We start from the raw sequence: 22,354 nt of genomic DNA on the forward strand, positions 1-22,354 counted from the left end.
AGGTGATTTTTTTATATATAACCAATTTTTTTTTCATTGGATAAATGTCATATATATATATATATATATATATATATATATATATATATATATATATATATATATATATATATATACACTTATACATATATGCGTGTAAAGTTTCCCCCCAATTTTTTTTTAAATCGAATTTCTGTTTAAATGGAGGAAAGCATTTATACTAATAAACTAATGAACATAATGGAGGGTCATCATAAGTTTGCCAAAATCAGCCTTTTGCATGTGTTTTATTAGCTTCATTATTCAGGACATTTTCCAAAGGGGTACTTTATATCTTTCCCAAATCATTTGTTTTTATACTTCACAGACCTCCCCACACAAAGATCTGTTTTGCTAAAACCTTTTATTTTGAATCAGCATTGTAATAATCTTTTACATGCTAACAGTCAAAGGAAGCTGGTATTCGAACATTGGTTGCCTTAGATGACCAGGGAGGTAAGTGCATGATTATGAAAATTTAGTAGAAAAAATTTCATGTTTTTATTCTCTAGTAGTGGTCAACATGTATGCATTACATTGTGTTTTATTATCTGTACTCAGCAATTGTGATACTTTAGTTATGTCTCAGATTTTTTTAAAAGTGATATTACAAGACAAGTTTTCAGAAAATCACAGTGAAGTGTCAGATGGATGCCTCGGATGTTTGTAAAAGTAATATATTGAGTACAGGTTCATAAAGAATCACAGTTGATGAGGTGTCTTACAGCATTGTGCAGAAATGCCTATAGCATGCTGCCCCACTCTGCCACATTGTATTAAGGTATTCACTATGATCCTGCAGAACAGTATGGTTATCTGCTAGTCAATCTGTATGGTATTTCAGTATTAGTGTATGTGTTTATTTTGTAATGCTTTTCAGTGGAAAACAATTATTTATTTTGTGTTAAGTGTTTTTTACAAATCCTCATGAATCATATATTTTGCAACTCCAAAATACATGTTTGGTGTAATTTTTGAGTGTATTGTTATTTTTTTTCATACATTTTATTATCATTATTGTTATTATTATTTTTATTATTATTATCGATATTAGAGTGAAAAGCTATATTTTTTACTATTAATGTTATCATTATTGTTATTGATTTTTATGATAATAATGATAATAATAATAATAATAATAATAATCCCTGGGGATAGGGGATTAAGAATACTTCCCACGTATTCCCTGCGTGTCGTAGAAGGCGACTAAAAGGGGAGGGAGCGGGGGGCTGGAAATCCTCCCCTCTCGGTTTTTTTTTTTTTTTTAATTTTCCAAAAGAAGGAACAGAGAATTGGGCCAGGTGAGGGTATTCCCTCAAAGGCCCAGTCCTCTGTTCTTAATGCTGCCTCGCTAACGCGGGAAATGGCGAATAGTTTAAAAGAAAGAAAATAATAATAATAATAATAATAATAATAATAATGATAATAATAATGATAATGATAATAGTAATGATGATAATGATAATAATAATGGTAATTATGATAAGAGAATAGTGAATATTATTATATTAAACAGGACTTACCTTGTAGATATATGGACTCCTCAAGGAGCTGTTTATCCTCCCACCCACTTCAGTCTCTCCCTTCATGATCCATAATTTCTCATCACTTTCCCACAGACCAGTGTGAATTCAGAACCCAGAATTCAGTAGTTTATCCTCAAGAGAAGTGAAAGTAATCTCATACAAAGATGAACTAACAATCACATCAAAGTGGAGTGACACTACCGAAACAGCAACAGATGTGCAACACTACATAATGTAACTAGAACACTAGTTCAATTAAAACAGTGTTTGCATCACCACAGATATATAGCATCACCCTCTTCATTACTAACAATTATACATCTAATCTGCACCCTCCCATCATGCTGAATGGTCAGCCACTCCCACTCAGCAAAACTCCAAGCATACTGGGCATCACACTTGACACATGGCATTTACCTCCCACAACATAACCAGAACAAGGGCCATAAACAAATCAAATGCCCTTGAAACATTTACAGGTAACAAATGTTGGACAAGAGGAAGAATTCTTTTGCATCTTCTACAAACATTTTATCCACCCAACCATAAACTGTTCCTCACCTGCCTTGTCATCCACCCTGTCAAAAGCATTATAGCCTCAAACCACCCAAAATAGAGCACTCTGAACATTTGGTAGCTGCATAGCATCCAGAAACCTTCAGCAGTTGCACAACAAAACGAAATCAATTCCAGCACAGTTTCACCTCACTGTGCTTGGTGTTTAGTTCTTTGCAACAGCACTTGACCCCTCTCACCCAAACTACTTCATTACTAATCACCAACCCCCAGATATGATAATAAAAGGCTTTTACCTACTTCACAATTCAAAAACCTTTACTTATAGACCCTCTCTCTCCCTTGACAAACAACATTGACGAAACATGTTCAAGCCCTAATGACTTGACAAGTGCTATATAGTCACTTTCCATTTTTAATCTTTCATTCAGCTCCCCCAGGTTTACTGTACATCCATCTCAAACTATGTTCCCCAAGCTTGTACAAGTTATGCTTTCTTGTCTTTATTCTGGACACCCCTCATCACACCAACATTGTAAACATTGATTCAGCATGTCACATTACCCCTCATGCACATGATGCAACTTCCATACTAAAGACACTGATCACTTACTCCTCAGTTGTTCAGTACTCATTCCACAATAACATGCAGACAACATCACTGCACTTAATGATCTGAGGTCTCATTCATTGTACATGACTTAGTTCCTGAGTAGTGCAACAGCCTCATCCTGTAGAAAGAAAGCAATTTTAACTTATGCCTCTCCAAAGTCGGAAAGTCTCCTCAACTCTCACTATCTCAGAACAATTGAAATCCTATTCCCTTCTTTTAGATCACCTATACAAGTTTTCTGGCACAGAGGTAACGTAATTTCTTCTCATGTGTGACCCATCATCTAGTTCTCCTCTTTAGGGGATGTAGGTAAATCTTTTAACATGGCCTGTGATATCTCTACAGCATTTAACAAGGTATAGCACAAGCTTTTGCTGACTAATTTTCCAACATTCTCTCTCTCTCTCTCTCTCTCTCTCTCTCTCTCTCTCTCTCTCTCTCTCTCTAAAAATATCCAGTTCAGTTTTTTCTGAGTGGGGTACCATATCCTCAGTACAGAAAAAAAAGAATCCATAGATTTGTCAATATCATAACTAGAACATAATTTTCTTGATAGCATGTTATACAACTCAACATAGTGAAACATCGTTTACATGTACTTCGCTCCCAAAACTACTGCTATGCTACCAGGCATATTAGGTACACCAAGAGTACTGAGGCACTTGTAGCGAGATATCGGGTATTTTTGGAAGTATTTGTTTCACAGACAAATACGAATGTTAATGGTTTTCAGTACTGATATATATTATCTGGTAAGAGATCACAACTTCACAAATTATTACACAGTTGAACGGATCCGTTTAGTAAAGGCCTCTTTGACATCTCCACATAGGCAGATCAGTGAATGGAAAATATTTAGTCTGTAGTGTATGGTAACAATGAGTTGGAGGACACAATAAATATTAATGGCTGTACATTCACCTTAAGGAAGAGGCAGCTGATTCGGGAATTTTAACAGTACACATCCCAGCATCGGAGGAATGTGTGATGAGTTTTTTCCAGTATTATGTTGCTTAGATATTGTTTTATATAAGTGTTTTCTGTTGTGATAAATGCTTATATTAGGTCTTTTTTAGCTATTGGAGCTGGTAATGAAACAAGTGATTTTGATGAAAATTTGCATTATTTACTTAATTTCAGTTAGATTTTCAAATTTACTTTCCTTAATTAGATTTGTAATCATTGTTCTAATTCTTTACTTTTTTATTCGGTAGAGTGAAGATGCTGGTGCCAAAACCTTATATATGTTAAATGAACAAGGGGGTAAGGGATTTTTTAGTTTTGTTTTGATTGTATTTTCCAGTGAGCCTTTTGCATACTAATGCATAACGTTTATTTCTTCATGCTGATTATTCTGACTAACTCCCCTTGTAATTGGGCATATATTTAATATAATGCTTTTATTTCTAAGGAAACCTGGTACATGTTTCCCAAGGATCCCTTAAAATTCCCCATTGTGAACCATAAGCTTTATTAAACTTCTGAAAATATATAGTGAATATTTGGGAAATTTCTAATACATCTTGTTTGATTAATTGCATTTTTATTTGAGGTAGGGGATGCCAGTTCAGCAAAATTGATTTTAATAAAAAGTGTACCGTATACTTTTATGTAATTGATTTCCTTCATGGAAATGGAGTTTATGACAGGAAATAGATAAGTACATTTAGAGAACTATTTCAGAAAGTTGAGGTTATACATGACTCTAAATTTGGGTGAACATTCCCAGGTTATCTAGCCTGGAGATATTTTTGTTGCTGTGTTCTGATGTATTTATACTTGGGTAATGTCGACACCTTTCAGAGTCTATGATGAAAAATTCATTTTGACTCGGGCCAGGCTCATTGTTTGTGGATGAACATTATGCAGTATGATTATGATTTAAAGATTTATCCCAGACAAGTTCAAAAATTGACACTGCATGAATGGAATAGTTAGAAATTATTAAGTGATAGTCAGGAAGAATCAAGAATTATTGAAAAACTTCTGGGTTATTGATGGCAGTTGTGCATGTAGTCACTCTTAAGCTTATTGAATAAAAATTTAGTATCAGCTGGTTAACTCATTCCCAGAAAACTACTGGTAATTTGCGGCTTAGATACTTCATAAGAGTAGTTTAGTTATACTTAAAGAGAAAGATAAGTAATAGATGAAATATCTGCATAGGAGAATTGAGACTGGACTGTTTATGCTGCTGGAAGGGGGAGGTACTTACTAGGTTAAATTGTCTCTTTAACTGAAAGGTACCTTAACAATGCTGCTTGACAGAACAGTTAGATAAAGTGAAGTGTGAAATAATAATAATCCTCTAACATATACAAGGAATCATAGTGTTGATGTGATAGGTTAAGTAAGGACTTTTACTTCAACCTGTATCTATACCAAAACACTGCCTGAAAATGTATTCTTAAAATCATTTTCTGACATATTTGAAATTATTAAACTTTTTCCTCCTAGTCTAGGTAACTCAATCAGGGTAACTGAGGGTTTACTGTAATGATGTTTCAGCTAGTCAGGAAGGTCTGCTTTTGGTATGTTCAGAGTAGGGTGGCACATGCTAAATATTTTTCCAGTCCCATTGCCCACCATCTGTCTGCATTTCATCAAGAGTGAAACACCCAACAGTGCTGCTTGAAAAATTTGCCAGAGAGTTCTGCTTGTTGAATTTGCTGTCAGACAAGTGGAGTTGCTTTTGCATGCCTGCATTTAGGAAGTGGAGCTGGTGAAGAGAATATGCTATCTATCTATATCTCTGTTGCCTGATCTCTCTAGAACTATCATCAAGGGGTTATGGCCACAGTAAAAGAGTTTCCTCTTTTCCCTATCCTTACTTGCCTCCCTTGCATACACCATTCCATGCATTTTTCTCCCATTTCTCTCCCTTCAGTACTCTTGCTCTCAATTTTCCTTTGTCACAGGTGGTTTTCCTGTCACACCAACCCTTTTAATTTTGCTATCATACACTCGCCTCATAAACTTCCCATCTTGAATTCTTTTCATATGCCCAAACTAACTCAAAAGTATTACATTTTATGCACATACCCCCTCCACAAATTATTCTCTTTGCATTCCCTGCCTTATCAAATTTTTCATACATCCCCTCATTACTTTCTTTAATCCTTCTAGTCACACCACATGCTCCTCTCAAATAATTATTTCCCACAAAATGGATTCTTCACCTCTGTGATTCATCCCATGTCCATATTTTGGCTGCATAGGTCAGAAGGACTGTGCTGTCCCTTAATCCTTTCTTCACTTTCATACTTACAACTCTGCCCTTCATTCTTATCTTAAGGGACCCACTGATTCTTCCAGCATCTACAGGTCTCTTTCTTATCTCATTCCATATCACCAAACTTACCCATGAAATTGCCTTGAAAAACTGTACAAAGCGGGAAGTATTGATGAGGATACAGTTGGAAAGTAGCTTTGTAGGGAAATGGGCTATGGCACTTTCTCTATTTTAGTAGATGTGAATGTTTTAAACTGTCGAATATTCTGCAGTGTGAGTGAAACCACAGAAAGCATTGTAAGTGGGATTAAGAACATTTTTCCGATGATAGTGCTTTGATGGATGGTAGAAGTCACACAGTCTTTGATGGATGATAGGAGCCACATAATCTTTGATGGATGATGGGAGCCACACATTCATTGATGGATGATAGGAGCCTCATAGTTCATATTATTCACCTACTATATTTTTTATAGCATCTTGTTTCATTTTCTATTTTTCATAAGTATCATAAAAACTTCCATTTATGATAGTGTAATTACAGCATATGGGGGAGCAGTGTGTTGATGATCATGTAATAACAGCATGTGGGGGAGCAGTGTATTGATGATCGTAAAAGGATTGGGATTAATCCACTGTGGGTAAGATCAACTTTTAGGATATTGTTTTTACCATATGAACTAGGGCATATGAAGTGGACAGGGGGAAACCAAGAACTGGTCTGTAGGGCTTGGTTGTCAATGTTAGGCTCTGGTGTTGGTACATTATACATAAATAATAGAGAGTGGATGTAAGCATGTGTCTTCCTGATGCTACCTTGCTTAAGTGGGAAATGCAAACAAAGAAAATTATTGAGAAAAAAGGATCATGATTATAACAGTTATTAGTGGTATGCCAATGAATGAAATTATTAGAGAAGTGGAATAAGGTCTTTTGGGAAGATTGGGAACCCATTAGAGAAACAGCATTGAGATACCATATCTATGATAGATCTAAAAGTGCTATGCAGTGTTGTTATTATTTACACATTATGTCAGTTTACTCTGTGTCTCTGAAACACTTCCAGGAAAATAGGGTTTAAGACATACATTTAGGGAATTAATGAGCAAAGGATGGGTGATTGGTAAAATGAAGCAAAAATAACTACTTATTTAGTGAAAGAAAATTTCAGTTGAGAGTAAGGTAGTTGAACAAATAAAAGCTGAAAATGCCAGTGTCAGAACTCTTTTATCTGAAGAAGTAGCTCATAACCTCATAACATCGATGTGCAAATAAAGCAAAAATGGTAAGATGTGAATTGTTAAATTAAACCTTGAGATTTAAGGGAACAGCAGAAACAAGTTTGTTGGTTCTGAATAAGACAGGAAGGTGTTTAAAAGCAAGTTAACAGTAGTTGATGATTTGAACATCCTTTAGTTTTGATGCCATTTTTCTTGGAAAATTTCACTGAGATGTTAGGATATTTAAAACTGACTGTTACAGATTAACTGGCATCCAGTTTTGGTATTTCATGAAGTCATATATTGATAATGTAATTAGATGCAGTTAAATCATGATCTAACATTCATACAGTCTTTACAGTATTTAGGGGTAAAGTATCTCATAATATCCATATCCAACATCTTCCACAAGAAGTAAAGACAGTCAGGGCTCTAATTACTTTTAGAATTTTTAAGTTAAAACAAGAAGGTATTATGCCTGTATTGTCATATACTGAGGTCAACCATAGTTGATTTTTCCTGTTGTTACTTTCTTTTTTCTTTCTTACTGATTATGGGAAATTGTATAGGTTCTTTGTTCTTCCTAGTTATGTAGATCTGATATTTTAACACAATGATGATGATGAGATGCTGAATTACTTTGGAAGTGAAGATATGGGAAGGGTACTTTAGGTAAAGGATCATAGTAAAAGTTTCATCTTCAGTGAAAGAGCAACTTAGAAATCTGGACAAATGAATTCTATAAAAATACTGTTCATTTGTAAACTGTATGACAGGGATTTGAAGAATGGACAGACTGTTTATACATTGTGTTAGGATAGTAAACATTGGTGCTCTCTCATTGAATATTCCAGAGTACTTTTTATATCTTAGGCTGTAAAACTTCTTTACATCAAGCAAAACTTCTTTTTATGTTTTTTCTTTTTTCTTTCTTAATATAGTAACCCTTAGGTTCCAGTTTTGGCATTACTGGTGCATACCTAAACACAAATGCATGATGAATGTTTTTGTTCAGCCTCATTAATGCAGCTTCCTGATGGGAGCTCACTAGCACTAGCACCCTGTGCATGGTCTTAATCAAGGATCTTGTATTAAATGCATGAGAAAAATATTGCAACATCAGTGAAAAAAAAACTCATTCCATACCTAGTTAAGAGAATTTTTATGTACTGCATTATAAAATCTAGTGACAAAGTTCACCCCCTTGGCTGCCTTTTGAATGAACAAAGTATATTTGACAAGTTTGTGGGATGTGTTAAAAGGGTTCAATTCATGTCTTATCCCCTCTCTTATCTGATAATCCAAGCACTGCATATCATATTGTATGTATTTCATATATTCTGTTAGTAAGAATTTAGCACTTGTTCTCAACAATTTTCATATCAAGGTTTCTTTTCTACTGTTAGTTTGTATTCCTTAGGTGTTCAGTGTTTTTGAATTATAAGGATTTTTGGATTGGTATTTGGGAGGCAGGCTGAAGAAAAGAGAATTTCGTGGTCAATTGTTTTGTCTGGTGTTTACTGAGGATGTGTTCTGCTCTCAGCTGCTCACTTAACTTTCTCTGAATACATGAACATGAATTTTGCTTATGAATAAGCATACCTCAGTATTCACTAGTAGTAATGATATTTTCAAAATGGTAGGAGAATGTCAGGTGATGTTTGGTATTTATGTCAGTGAATTAAGCATTTATCTTCAGTCTGTCTCCTAATTTTTCTATCGGCTAAATTGCATGCTTATTTTATCAGCCAGCTTGATTTGCATTTTTCTTCCTGCTTCAGTTTTAGAGTGAAGATATGGGCAGTAAATATTTGAATGCTTTAGATGACCAAGGCTGTAAGTATATAATTCATAAGTTGATTAATTTTATTAGGAGTTCCAGGAGTAAATCTTGCTTTTAATGTTTATGTAGATATATGATTCCTTCAGAAATTATTTTACATCTTTAAGTAATATCTGTAGATTGTTATATATGAATGATACAGAATTATTTAAGTATTGTATGCAAATTATATATATTTAGGGTTTTGATAGTTATCAGTTTTAAGGAGGTTTCTATTTTCCTAATTGAACCTCTATGAGAGGATCTACAGGGGGGTAATATGCAAGTAGTTAATTACATTGACTTGGAAAGTGTTCTTATCTGTTGCATTGATATAATGCATAACTGCTGATAACAATATTTCATAGATTTGTAATGTTTCATGGATTTTTTATGTACAGTACATGTCCGTATGTTAAATGTAGTATTTACCCTATGGTTATTTTTTAAGGGGAGTTTTGTTATTATTACAGACTTGCCTGTGATCCCCCTCTATATCTTTACAGTAAAAGGGTAATAGATTGTATTGTTTGGACAATGTAATTCATGTTCCTTGAACTCTGTTTGGATAATCTCCAGAGCAATTGGACCGTATTGAGGAAGGTATGGATCAGATCAATGCTGACATGAAGGAAGCGGAGAAGAATCTTACTGGAATGGAAAAATGCTGTGGTCTCTGTGTCTTACCATGCAACAAGTGAGTTCACACATATAATTAAGTGCACTGAATCCAAGATAATTATCCCAAGGGTATGAAGTACAGGAAATTATCTTATTTCTTAACCTGATTCTTTCTTTTTGAAACACAGTACAGTGTATGTAGATTAGTTTTCATGTATTATCAGTTTTAATGAACATTGATGAAAATGCACAAATATAATAGATCTTTAGAAAATGATACAAATTACAATACTCATTAAGAATATCAGGGATATTTGGACAAATATCAGCAGTCAGCTAACATGCACAATATGAGTATTACACAGGTCCACTGCCAAGTTGACACATTCTCTGATTTTTATTCCAGAACGTAAGTTCTTTCCTTGATTGTGCTCCAAGTTAAGAAATCAGGGACTGTGAGAACGGTGACTGTGTAAGGTAATGGCCATCACCAAACGTGAGATTAACATTTCTGGAAATGTCTCACACAATCTTGTTGAAACCAGACATCCTGTTGCAGTTCCTTCTGCTGTAGTTCAGGAGTCAGGAAATCACTGAGCATGGCACATTAGCGTTCAGAGTTGCCTGTGACCGTTTGTTCGTTCTCCTCCAAGAAGCAGAGTCAAAGGATTAAGTTAGGGGACACTGCTGCTTTAACTTTTAACTCGTAGAGTGTTAATTTCTCATGAACCTCCTAATGGTTAATGATGGCCCAGAAGCAAAAAGTTTACTTGCTCACACCCCCCATACAGACAAGTGTGCTCCATCACTTTATCACCAGTTTTGACAGGAGCTCCGGGTTCATATCCATCACTCACAGTTCCATATATTGCTTAGATATTGCTTGGTTTGTGGGTATACTGATTACTTTCCCTGTCAATGGCTATGATGCTACATTAAAAGTCCCAAGCTGTGACTGTGGACCGTATTCAGGAAGCACATTCTAACTGATCGATGTACTCACAACATTTTCGCTTCCAACTTATAATGCTTCATTTATATTTTGGTAGTTAATTTACACCTTTTATGCACTTGCTGAATATACATATATGCTTAATGCTGACACACTCTACCACTTTATTCACCAAGTGCAGACAGATGGTAAAGTGAATACCACTGTACATGTTCATAATACTAGTTGGTAGCATTTGTGTTTTGAGAATATGGATTAAGTGTGAGTGCATCTGCTGAATATAATCCAATCAACTGCTTTTTGTTCCACTCAAATCTTTGCCTTGGTTAATATCTACAGCCTTTTCAAATTGCAAGAGACAGTAGATATGGAAACCTGTTATTTAATGTATTGCTTTTGCCCTGCTCTCATACTACCTGTATTATATATCATTAAAATTTCAAAGTTTTGGCTATTTGCTGCTTTTTATCTCACTCAAATATTAGCATTTTTTCACAATCTACAGCATTATCAGATTGTATCAAGTCTTATGGGACGCCCTGTACACGGGTGTGGATCATTATGGAATGTGATATCTATCATTGCTTGTGATTCAGAGTCCTGCACCCCAACTGACTCATCCCTTACATGCCAATTTCAAACCTTTTTTTTCATGAACAAAGACTTTTTTATTGACTTACTATAGATATTTAAGGCTTGAAATTAGGCGAGGCATGGATTGTTAAGGTTCTAGTGCGTGTAACAGCTGTTGGCACCATCATCTAGTTTAGATTCAGTGCTCTATAGTCCTTATTAGCCTATTAGATGAGAGCACTTTCTGCAGATCATCACAGTTTAAGGAAGATGAATCAACCTGGAAAGGCAAGGAGGATGGTGTAGTCAACTCACAACCTCAGCGAGTTATGGACGATCGCAATGGATTAGGTGCATCTGGTGGATACATCGGACGGTAATTTAACTTTCACAATTGTAAGAATATTCTTGCTATCCAAAATATTCAGCAGGCTAGTGTTACCTTTATTCTTTGCATGCCTCTTCCACTAATTTGACTGATAGTAGAATTGCATGGTTCTTTCCCATTTTACATCTCTTATTCCTTTTAATTGATTCTTTTGCCAAAGATATATGAAAATTTGATAAAGAAAAGTAATTAGCTTCATTTAGTTGTATTATCATCAAGTTATAATATGATTTTAGATTTACTGTAATTAATTTATGATATTGTTATATACTCAACAAATTTTAAGATTTTACCATTTTCTAATTGTATTATAACACATTTACAGCATTAGTAATGATGCTCGTGAAGATGAAATGGAGGAGAACATGGGTCAGGTTAACACTATGATTGGCAACCTGCGTAATATGGCCATTGACATGGGCTCAGAGATAGAAAACCAGAATAGACAAATCACCAGAATCAATGCAAAGGTATGACCTCTATACAAAGCATATGCATGCATGATATGACGTAAGGGTAAGTAGGATTCATGAGAGGTAATAAGTTCTCCCCAGAAAAGAAATTCTAGGATGAGACATTTAACTTATGAAATGTTAGGATGTGGCTCTTATACACTAGGTAGCATGATTTTTTTTGTGTGTGTTTGACATAGAAAAGGTAAATAAAATTCATTTTAGACCATTTGATTTCCAAGCTCTGCCAAAAGTTGAGTAGATTGCCCTAACATCTCAGTAAATAATAAGTTTAAAATTTAGCTATAGAACTGTAAGTAACAGATAGGCTGTGTGTGCATTTCAGGCCACTTAGTAATATATACTGAATTTTTCAGTAAATTATTCTCAAAATGCTTTCCTTATTTGTTTTTTAATGTCTGTCCAATGTGCATAGCATTTAGATTTCAAAGAGAGAGACAGAGAAGAGAGAGGATGGGGAGATCATAGTACCCTCAATGAGATTTGCCAAAAAGGCAGGGCTAGTGCATGGCACTCGGTATGTTTTGTATCTGTGATATTACTGTTTCCCTCAGACACCACAACTTTGGAGTTATCATCAGTTAAAGGTTCAGGGATTGATTTCAGCCATTAAACTGATCTTTTGAATATTTCTGAAGTCACTCCCTGCATGTTTTTTATTTCTCCTGAATTGCAGAAAATAATCTTTTAAGGTTCTTTGCTGGCCATTCAGAGAAGGAGCCAAGAAAGAATATTTTTCCTCTGAGGCTCATTCACCTGTCTTTGACACTACCTCATTCAGGCTTGATATGGTAGACACATAGGAAAGAAAGAGATGATTTTTGAAATTATATAACCTAAGGAGTATTTGTATGGGCTCCTGCAGCATCAAGACTGCACTCCACACAGGGAAAGGGGAGCAAGAAGATCCTCAATGAGAGTAATCCTTTCTGTCTATTGATGATGTTACAGGCTCTTCAAAGGTAACTGCTTGCTCAAGGTGTATCCACTTACTGGCAGAGTCCAGAAATACCTTTCTGTCAAATTTGTTTATACCATCAAGTCACTTATTTCATGTTGGGAGAGAATAGACTTAGGATGGTGACATATCAGATGTTACCAGAGTAATGGTTTAGGGACAAATGGTGTGAATGATGTTGGTCTTTTGATATATCATCAAACAGTAATGTGCAGTTATTTGTTTTCAAGTGTGGAAGCTCCTGCTTTAAAATGAAATAGGAATGTGTATGGGTGATATGTGAGGCTGTATCTGAGGCACCCCAGTGAACTGGAGAGAGGATTTGATGATTTCAGGGGGACTGAATTGTGGGAATCTGTATCGCTACATTATATAATGAAAATTCTTAAGAATTAAGGAGTACAGCGTGTTGAAAGTTTGCGCAGTGTTTAAAGTGTGTACATATTTTGATTGTGCTAATGATTATTTGCATGGTTTACAGATAATCAAGCCTAATTTTCACATACTAGTGCTGTGTTTTATATTGTTTAAACTTTTTTTCTAGGGAACGTCCAATGTCTCTCATGTTACAGAAGCAAATGAGAAAGCTGGCAAACTTCTCAAGCAATAAACCTACAAATTTTTCATTGCTTAAGAATTTAAGTTATGATAAATGGTTGGAATTTTTTATTGTTGTTGTATTGCAAGTTGGTAATGTTCCGTAGAATATTATTCAGATAAAATAACTTAGAATTTGAAGTAAGTACTCAAGTTCATTTCAAATCTAATATGATGTAGTTTGTCTGTGCCATAGTGTTTGGCCTCTATGTGCTTATGTATACAGTTATATGTAAATTCATAAAAAGTTCTTGAGAAAATAGTATAATTAATTGAACCATTGAGTAGTAAGTAGATTATGTAGGTGGAGTCAGATTTAGGTACCTTAACCATAGTAGATAATCATTAGAAACTGCCTGTTGTTTCATGTACACATATGGAACCAGTAGCAGCTTGAAAATCATAAAGTTGGGGTGCACCGTATTGCCAGTGAAAGTATTGGGAGATGGCAGTTTGCTTCATTGAGAATTTCGTGCGATAACGTTTTATCAGCAGTTTATTTGATGAGGCATTGCAGTGATTCTAGAATTATTCATCATACTGCAATTTTAAATTCCCATAAAGTGTGATTAGGAGGAGTTTATTGAGGTTTTATATATGTTGACTGTTTTGAATACAAAAAGCTAATCTTCAATTTGTAACTTACTAAGTTTTACCATTGATTTAAAATGAGGGGTATCTTAGACTGAGAGAATAGGAAGTTAGAAGAATATGTATCACTGGTGTGTCATTTTAGATTGAAACCCAAAACTTTGAGCCAATTTCATAAACATCACTGTATGGAGAAAAACGATTTGATGTATGTATATCAGGTGTTGATTCAAGAATTACAATGGTATATGTAAGACAGACTTGATTTACCATAAAAATCAACCTTAACAAATTTAATTCAATTTCAGGGGACTTCCAATATTACGAGAGTAAACATGGCCAACGAGCGGGCTGGTTCTCTGCTAAAGAAATCATAAGTCTGAAAGCTTCATATGCTTCTGAAACCAAGTTAACACACATCCAGGGCCAGCAAACCACCACTTGGATGAGCAGCTTATACTGGAGGAGGATACTGTATATCTTTTTTTTATAGATTTTTCATTACAAGTACCCAAATGCATGTTCATTATTTGCATAATAATGAACAATGCAGAACATTTTGTGACTCATTTATCTGTTAGGATAACCTAAATGTGATACATTAAAAGAATTATAAAAAGATAAATGAGAAATATATCAATTTTTCTCTTAGAAATGTTAACTTTGGATGATTTTTGGGTAAAATTGAATAGCTAGTCATCTGATTGTGGCCACAGAAATAGCCATGGGAATTAATGATCTTTGAGGTAAGTCACTGGCCCCTTACCTGAAAGAACTTTACTGTTACACTTATCTTTATGTAGAGATTTGAAACTTGTTTTTGTTATTGTTACATGCCATTTGTTAATTTTGTATATACAGAGGGCATCATCCGAGACATGAAAAATTTCATCATTTCTTTTAGTCTTAAAACATTTGGAAATCATTTTAAGTCCTATCCCTTTCCCAGATTCATTCATTCATACCTTCCTGCACCAAAATATGTCCCTTTCCTTTTGAAGTAATCATCTCCATTTCTCTTAAAGTATAATAAGCTAACCAGATATGAGCATTTACTGTACCATATTCATCTATATATCTGTGTTATTACAAGCAACTTTCAGCCTTGATTTTCTTTTTCCTGTCAGGAGTCTTACTTGTCTTAAGAAGGCTGATCTTCTTTGTGATAACACCACTTAAGACCAGTCTAGTAGCCTCATTATCAAATATAGGTAAGACTGCCAATAGCGAACCTCAAGTAACCAGTTTGATGTGACTTTTCTTTAATTGTGAAATAAGTCATGTTGAAATGTATCCAGTGTTCACGTTGGCTTGTCTCGTCTCAAATTACATCAGACCTACTATCGTAGTTGCTGTTTGACCCATTATAGTTGCAACCACAAACTGTTGTCTTTGCCTAAGATTGATCATATCTGTGGCTTGCTTTGTTCCCCTTACTCTTGTCAGGTGTGGTGGCTTCCATGTTCCAGTTACATTAGGGAGGTGCAGAAAGTGAAGTCTCTGATGACCAGATCAGCATACTTACCTGAATGTTCATCTAGGTCTCAAGTATTGTTGATCATTTATTGTTGTCTGCCTGAATGAGAATAGTCCTTCTCATAATCTTTAGTTTCACCAAGATACTGTGCAACTTTATTTCTTTTGTAAATGGTATTTGAACAGAAAGAAATGTCTATATCTAATTGTTTATTATCTAGTTCACTCACTTCTTACCTTCAAGTTTCATTACTTATCTATAACAAAATACAATAGCTGGAACAAAAAATCCCCCACCCAATTTCCTTATTCCCTAATGTTCTTTTTGGCACAAAGGATAAAATGTTGAAGTAAGTCCTCCAAGGACATTTCTTCATGAAATAGACTGGGTCAGTTTTTTAATAAAGAATTGTATTTGTTTCTGGGTGATGGAGAAATTTTGGTGGTTAACAAATTTAGGTAGGATTGAGAGCAAACATGGTGACTTAGATAGTACTTCTGCTAAGAAGTATTCATAAGATTTGTGATAAAAAACAGAAACCTTGTATTGAGTATGATTATTTTTTCCATTGTTTTTAGTACACTGATTATTTCCATTATACATGAAATTTTCCCTTGTTTCGTGAAGCGCTGATTAGTTCTTGAACTATTTTGATATCAGGAATCAAAACTAGATACTTAGCAAAGTAATATCAGAGCTGCCATACTCCTTCACTCCAACTGTTATAAATTGCAAAGTTGTTGATTCATAAAATGCTGGTTAGATAAGTCATAATCATATGCAAATCATTAATGAGGCAATTTTATAGCAGTTCATATTATACATTTACTTCAGATTGTCACTTTTTCTTGATCATATTAGTTGAAATCACTCATTCATTCTTATCAAACTATAGTAATTGTAGTAGAGTACTGTTTAAGTTAGGAAAGATCTTCATTTGGTACATCAGTATATGGCATGTGTTGAACAGCTTTAGTGCATGTCATTCTTTCTCATAACTAGGGCAAGTGAAAGTGAGGTTAGGGGAATACTCCTTTCTGTAATCCCTTTATTCAATAATGTACTTAATACTCTCATACATTGTTCATTCAGTAAAGAGGTCTTATGATCATAGTCACATGTGATGTAAATTGTACCAGATCTTGAAATATTGGTTTGAAAATGAGGCAGGTTACATATTATCTCCTTGTTTGTAGGTCTATAAATTCAGCATTGTTATTATAAAATGTATCAGTATTAGGGCTACTGAATGCAGATAAGCTCATGGATTTACAAATATTTTATGTACTGGTTAAGATTGGTGTAGATTTTGTACAGTCAGGTGTTTCTCTATCGTGACACATGGTTGTAAGCTGTGATATTCTACTTTGGTTTGAACGTGCAAGTAACATATTCACGTGTTAGGCCATATCAAAACTAATGAAAGTGGTAAGATTTTGGTAGAACAGTTTTTTAGTACATTTTGCATGGCATTTTATGTAGACTCATAATAATTGTTTTATAGTACTGTTTTTAGCAAGTGATATAGTCCACAGCTAATTTTAATATCATGATAAGTCACAGTGCAGTTGTGTACAAGCTATTGAAAAATGCTCCACAAACGTGCATGCCGTGGGACACCAAAATTTTAAACAGTGATTGGTTGCAAAGCTAGGTTGTTGTTGTTGCAACTTTCTATATCTTATCCACATGCCACCTATATTGATTTGATTCCCACTAGTCACTGAGGATGAGAATGAGGTAGCATTGCAAATAGTTGCCTTCAAGATATGCTGGTTTAAGTAGGAAGAACAAGATTTGAGGTGCAGTGAATTTTAGTTCCCTTCATAACTTCAGCTTGAGCTCTAGTTATGTTGTAAGAGAGACTATAGTTCATGTTTCTCATGGGATCTTGCTTTGTATGTAAAGTTGAATAATAACAAATTTCATGGATGGTTTATAAGCCTGTGGGTTATGCAGTTGTAAATCAACGTTGTTTACAAGTGTAGAACAGCCCCTCATTATTTTGACTGGAGATGCCTTTTTAAAGTGAGTATAAAACTTTCCTATGGTTTTGTATAGGATTGAACTATCCACAGCACAATATGGTGGCATATCTAGTATTTAGCCATAGATCTTCATGTCCTTTTCTATTGTGATTTGTGTCTTAGTGGTTTGTAAAATGCAGAGAAGGCCCACCCTGTTTATTCCTGTGTATCTTCTCTCAGTGTTGGTTAATGCCAAGGAGAGTGGAAGGGAACTCCTTGGAGTCTTGGAGCAGTCTTATTTTTTCTTTTTTATACATAAAGTGATTAAAGGTTGTGATGACCCTAGGGGCAGTGCATTGAGATGGTTGGTTGATGCTACAGTCCAGATGGACCCTCCTTATGCTTCATGAAAAAGTTTCTTGTTTTTTCTTTAAAACTCTGTTCATACAAAATTTTGCAGTTCATGGAAAAAAAAAAAAAAAATAGGAAGGGAGGGAATTCACCATTATCCCTAGGCCCAGCCAAGCCGTCGTTGGTTGTTTTGCATAATAGAAGAGGTCCCCCACAATTACGTATAATCTGGGCAACCATGCACTGCCCCCACACCCTCACACCAGTCATGTTGCCAGGCTGCTCCTTCCCCAATGCCACCATCTTTTTTCTCTTCATGCTCCCCTCTGGATTATTGGTTTTTATCTTATTGGCTTTTTTGCTCCTCTTCCATTACTGTTCTTCTGATACCATTGTTAACCTGTTTGTCATAATGGGTGACTGAAACAGAAAATTGTTGTTGCAAATGAAGTGATTTTTACTTTGTCATTCCAAAAAATGTTGGCCATGAACATTTACTTGTAATATAAGGTCTTTTGAGATGATATGCTCATTTATTTATACATATAGGATTATATCTCATTGGGATCTGAATCACAAAAAATGTGGTTTTGATACTGGGCTGGAAAAATCTGGTAATTAATTATTAAATTTGCTCCACAAATAATGTAAATTTTTTCTTGCTCTCCGGATAATTAATAGGAATGTATAAATATGCAGTTGCATAAAAATATAAGTAGATAGAGGGAAAATGAAGCCAAATTTCAAGTGATTTTTCTTTTTTCTCATAGGGGAGCATTTGTCATAGTACTTACATATTATTTAATAAAGATGTCAATCATTTTTAGTAGTTTTAATAATCCCCATTGTATGGAAAACAAGCACGAACATTATCCACCTCCCATATTTTAACCATTTTCGTAGGGCCAGGTCAGGTCTGTCAGTAAGACCTCTTACCATTGCGCCTATCTCCACTGTTGTTCCTTATACAATCAACCTTCCTCACACTACATACTGTTCTTGTGCATTGCAGTTCCATGTCTGCCCTTCTCTATTCTTTTGCATTTAGGAATCAACTCACATCTAAACAACACAGTCGGGACTACTTGCCCTTAAAAATACCCATCTTTAACAGACTTGCTCCTTTATATACCCAGAATCTTATCCCTCCTCCTACCTCATGATTTACTAATACTCCCCATGGCTCCATCCACTCCCATATAATTTTATGGGTAAACCAAAGCACTTCTTTTCCATAAACACAATCAAACCATTTTATTTCGTCACTGTGGTGCACCCCATTACCTTACTTTTGTGAACATTTACTCTCTAAATACTTTCAACTCCTTTTTCACTGCCTTTATTTAATTTACTCTCATCTATTGCTGCTCTTTATTAAATCTCTTTGGGTATCTCTAAACACAGGCCTCTTTTAATTAAAGCTTGCTTGCTTTCACATTGTTCTTGCATGCATGGCATTTCCTCTAATAAAATTACAGCAAAGTGTCACACACTCCTTTAAGGAATGCTCAGACATTTCATCTGCTGCTTCTCTAAGAACATTCAGGTTTAACAACTTCTTTGCAAGATTGTCCATTTGCACATAATCCAACAATGCCTGTTGACCCGCAACTGTACTTACCCAAGCATATTAAAGTATGCACTTTTTTCTTTTTAAATTAATATTCCCAATCATCATTACTCTTTCAGGATACATCATGAGAAGCTCTTCCATATTTCTAGTTTGACCAGGAACCCCTTACCAACAAGTTATATACTTTCAATTGCCACATCACCAACCCTTGCACTTCAATGCTCTAGCTCCAAGATTTGAATCCTGGTATCAGCACTGTCAAAGCACTTGCTCTACTTCTCCCAAAAATAACATTTCCAAATTCACTCCTCAAACTTTTTTATTTTAGTTACAAATTCATATGTTCCTTCACAATTCCACTTAAACATGCAACTATCACTTCCTATTTTAAAGTGAAAAGTACACTAGTCAAAGTAAATATCTGTATAACACTGTTTTACTTACATGCGTTTGCCTTTCCTTCATTCCTGACGTATCATAAAGAAACTAGATGGTCACCAACATCATGCAGGATATAAAATGGGAAATCCGTGGAAGACTGAGGAAAATGTATTATGATGAAAATCACTTGCACAAATCAATAGTAATTCATACAAGTTAAACAATAATGTCGTGAGAAATTGCAAGCATGATAAAAAGGGCATAACTAATAGCCACAAGCCATCCAAGAGGGATGAGAGTTCACATAAAGGTATCCTTAGTATGCACAAGTTGAATTTCTAATAAGGAAGATTTATTCCACTGCTTCAGCCACTTCTGTGGTAGGGTTTCAATAATGTCCAGTGTATCAGTGACTACCACAATAATAGTGACAGTATACCACCCCACTGTTACTTAGAATCTGAGTACACAAAAATCTGAGAAGCAGTAGAACAAGACAGGAAGGCCATAAAAAAGAAAAGGATGGTACATTATCATATGAGAACTAAAAATAGTGTAGAAAATTAATGCAACAGCTTGAAGAGTTGCAGACTGAGTGGTAGTTACATTGGCTACATCCAGTCTAGAAGGTAGTAGGTGGGTAGTGCGACAATAGGGTTTCCTTAGAAGTGTGAAATATGGAAGTGGAGTGTGGTAAAACACCCTGAGTGGGTCATTTAACTGGGAAGATGGAGTACACCGATATATTTGCTAATTATGCAATATATAAAACTGGAATTATGGAAAGGTGCTAAAGGACTAGATGGCAAATGTGTGGTGAATGAGTGGAACTGTAAGCTTATCAAGGATAGGAGGAAAATTATGTGGTATAACAAAAACACAGATTTACAGGGTTATAAGTGGCTAGCTAGAATACATAAAGGCAGATTTGTGAAGGGCTGTGGTTGCACTGAACAGATCTTTACCATAAGGATGATTAAGGAGAAAATTACATGAAATTGTATTCAAACTATACTAGGTATAGAAATTGCATATACCCAGTTTGCAGCCTCTTGAATCAATTTCCATGTAATAACTATACAAAAACTGATAATTATAACACCCCAAGAAGAAAAGTATCTAGCAATAATTTGCATCAGGTCATGAGGCAAATCAATTGTGTGCTCATCAGAGTAACTGATGAGAAATATGATACTTTTTATTTTTCAGAGACTGAAAACTCAGAGCAACATAGCCATTTCTCCAGGATACAGACATCATCACTCATGCATTACAACAATGCATCATGTAGCCACAGAATTAACGTATATAAGAACCAACAGCAATCCTACTGACCACATAAGAAAATCTGACATAGGCTCAAATGTCCAGCATTCTTGCAGTTCACAGACAATTTTCCTGTATTCTTGCACTTAAAATCTCCATTAAGATAAAAACTTTATACTCAAACACTCATGTACACATATTGTAGTCCCAGGAATATTATGTGTATGCGAGGCATGGGCTATAGTTAAGGCTGTACAGAGGAAGATGGACAATATGGGGCATGAGGTGGTTTATTGAGTACGTAATGAAAGGATAAGAGGGATCTGTGGTAATAAAAAGAGCGGTCGAGAGAACAGAAGAAGTTGTGCTAAAATACTTTGGTCATCTAGAAAGAACAAGCGAGGAAAGGCTGAAAAAGAGGATATATATGTCAGTAGTGGAAGGAACATAGAGAACAGGGAGACTAAATTGGAGATAGAAGGATGGAGTGAAAATGATTTTGAGCAATCAGAGCCTGAACATACAGGAGGGTGAATGGCGTGCAAGGAATGAGTGAATTGGAATGATGTGGTATACCGGGGTCGACGTGCTGTCAATAGACTGAACCAGGGAATGTGAAGCGTCTGCGGTAAACCATGGAAAAGGTCTGTGGGGCCTTGATGTGAATAGGGAGCAGTGGTTTCGGTGCATTACACAATGGTATATATATATATATATATATATATATATATATATATATATATATATATATATATATATATATACGCGTTAATGGGCGTTTATGTATATATGTGTATGTGAGTGGATGGGCCATTCTACGCCTGATTCCTGGCGCTACCTCGCTGACGCGAGAAAGAGCGATTATGATATATATAATCATGTATACTTGCCATTTCCTGCGTTAGCGAGGTAGAGTTAAGAACAACAAAAAAAGGACTGAGTCTTTGAGGGAATATCCTCACTTGGCCCCCGTCTCTAATATATATATATATATATATATATATATATATATATATATATATATATATATATATATATATATATATATATATATATAATGGTACATGGAATCGGAAATTTATCTTGCTATGTCCTTTCGTTGCCATGAAAATGAACGAATGGGTCATTAAATAGAAAAATTCCGTGTCACCGTATTTCTGTGAACATTCATGTAAACAACAATTAATCTGAAAAAAAAATCCTGTTTCCGTAACTCTGCAAGACGAAGGTATGTAATCC

The 22,354-nt window shown here is 35.0% G+C and overlaps 1 protein-coding gene across 4 annotated transcripts in view; it reads left to right on the forward strand.

The window, feature by feature from the left end:
• Positions 1 to 18,717, forward strand: part of LOC139748237 (synaptosomal-associated protein 25-like) — an 84,980-nt gene extending 66,263 nt beyond the window's left edge. For 2 of the 4 annotated variants that reach the window (XM_071661107.1, XM_071661105.1), the window contains 5 exons: positions 426 to 474; positions 9,527 to 9,644; positions 11,344 to 11,469; positions 11,807 to 11,951; positions 14,409 to 18,717. In XM_071661107.1, the coding sequence (XP_071517208.1) occupies positions 426 to 474; positions 9,527 to 9,644; positions 11,344 to 11,469; positions 11,807 to 11,951; positions 14,409 to 14,477 (507 nt within the window). In that variant the 3' untranslated portion in view covers positions 14,478 to 18,717. Of the gene's footprint in view, positions 1 to 425; positions 475 to 3,887; positions 3,937 to 9,526; positions 9,645 to 11,343; positions 11,470 to 11,806; positions 11,952 to 14,408 lie in introns of all 4 variants that reach the window. The other 2 variants (XM_071661108.1, XM_071661106.1) reach the window with 1 other exon arrangement.
• Positions 18,718 to 22,354: the final 3,637 nt, after the last annotated feature.

Source organism: Panulirus ornatus, chromosome 73 (assembly GCF_036320965.1).
Source record: "Panulirus ornatus isolate Po-2019 chromosome 73, ASM3632096v1, whole genome shotgun sequence".
Taxonomy (NCBI): Eukaryota; Metazoa; Arthropoda; class Malacostraca; order Decapoda; family Palinuridae; genus Panulirus; species Panulirus ornatus.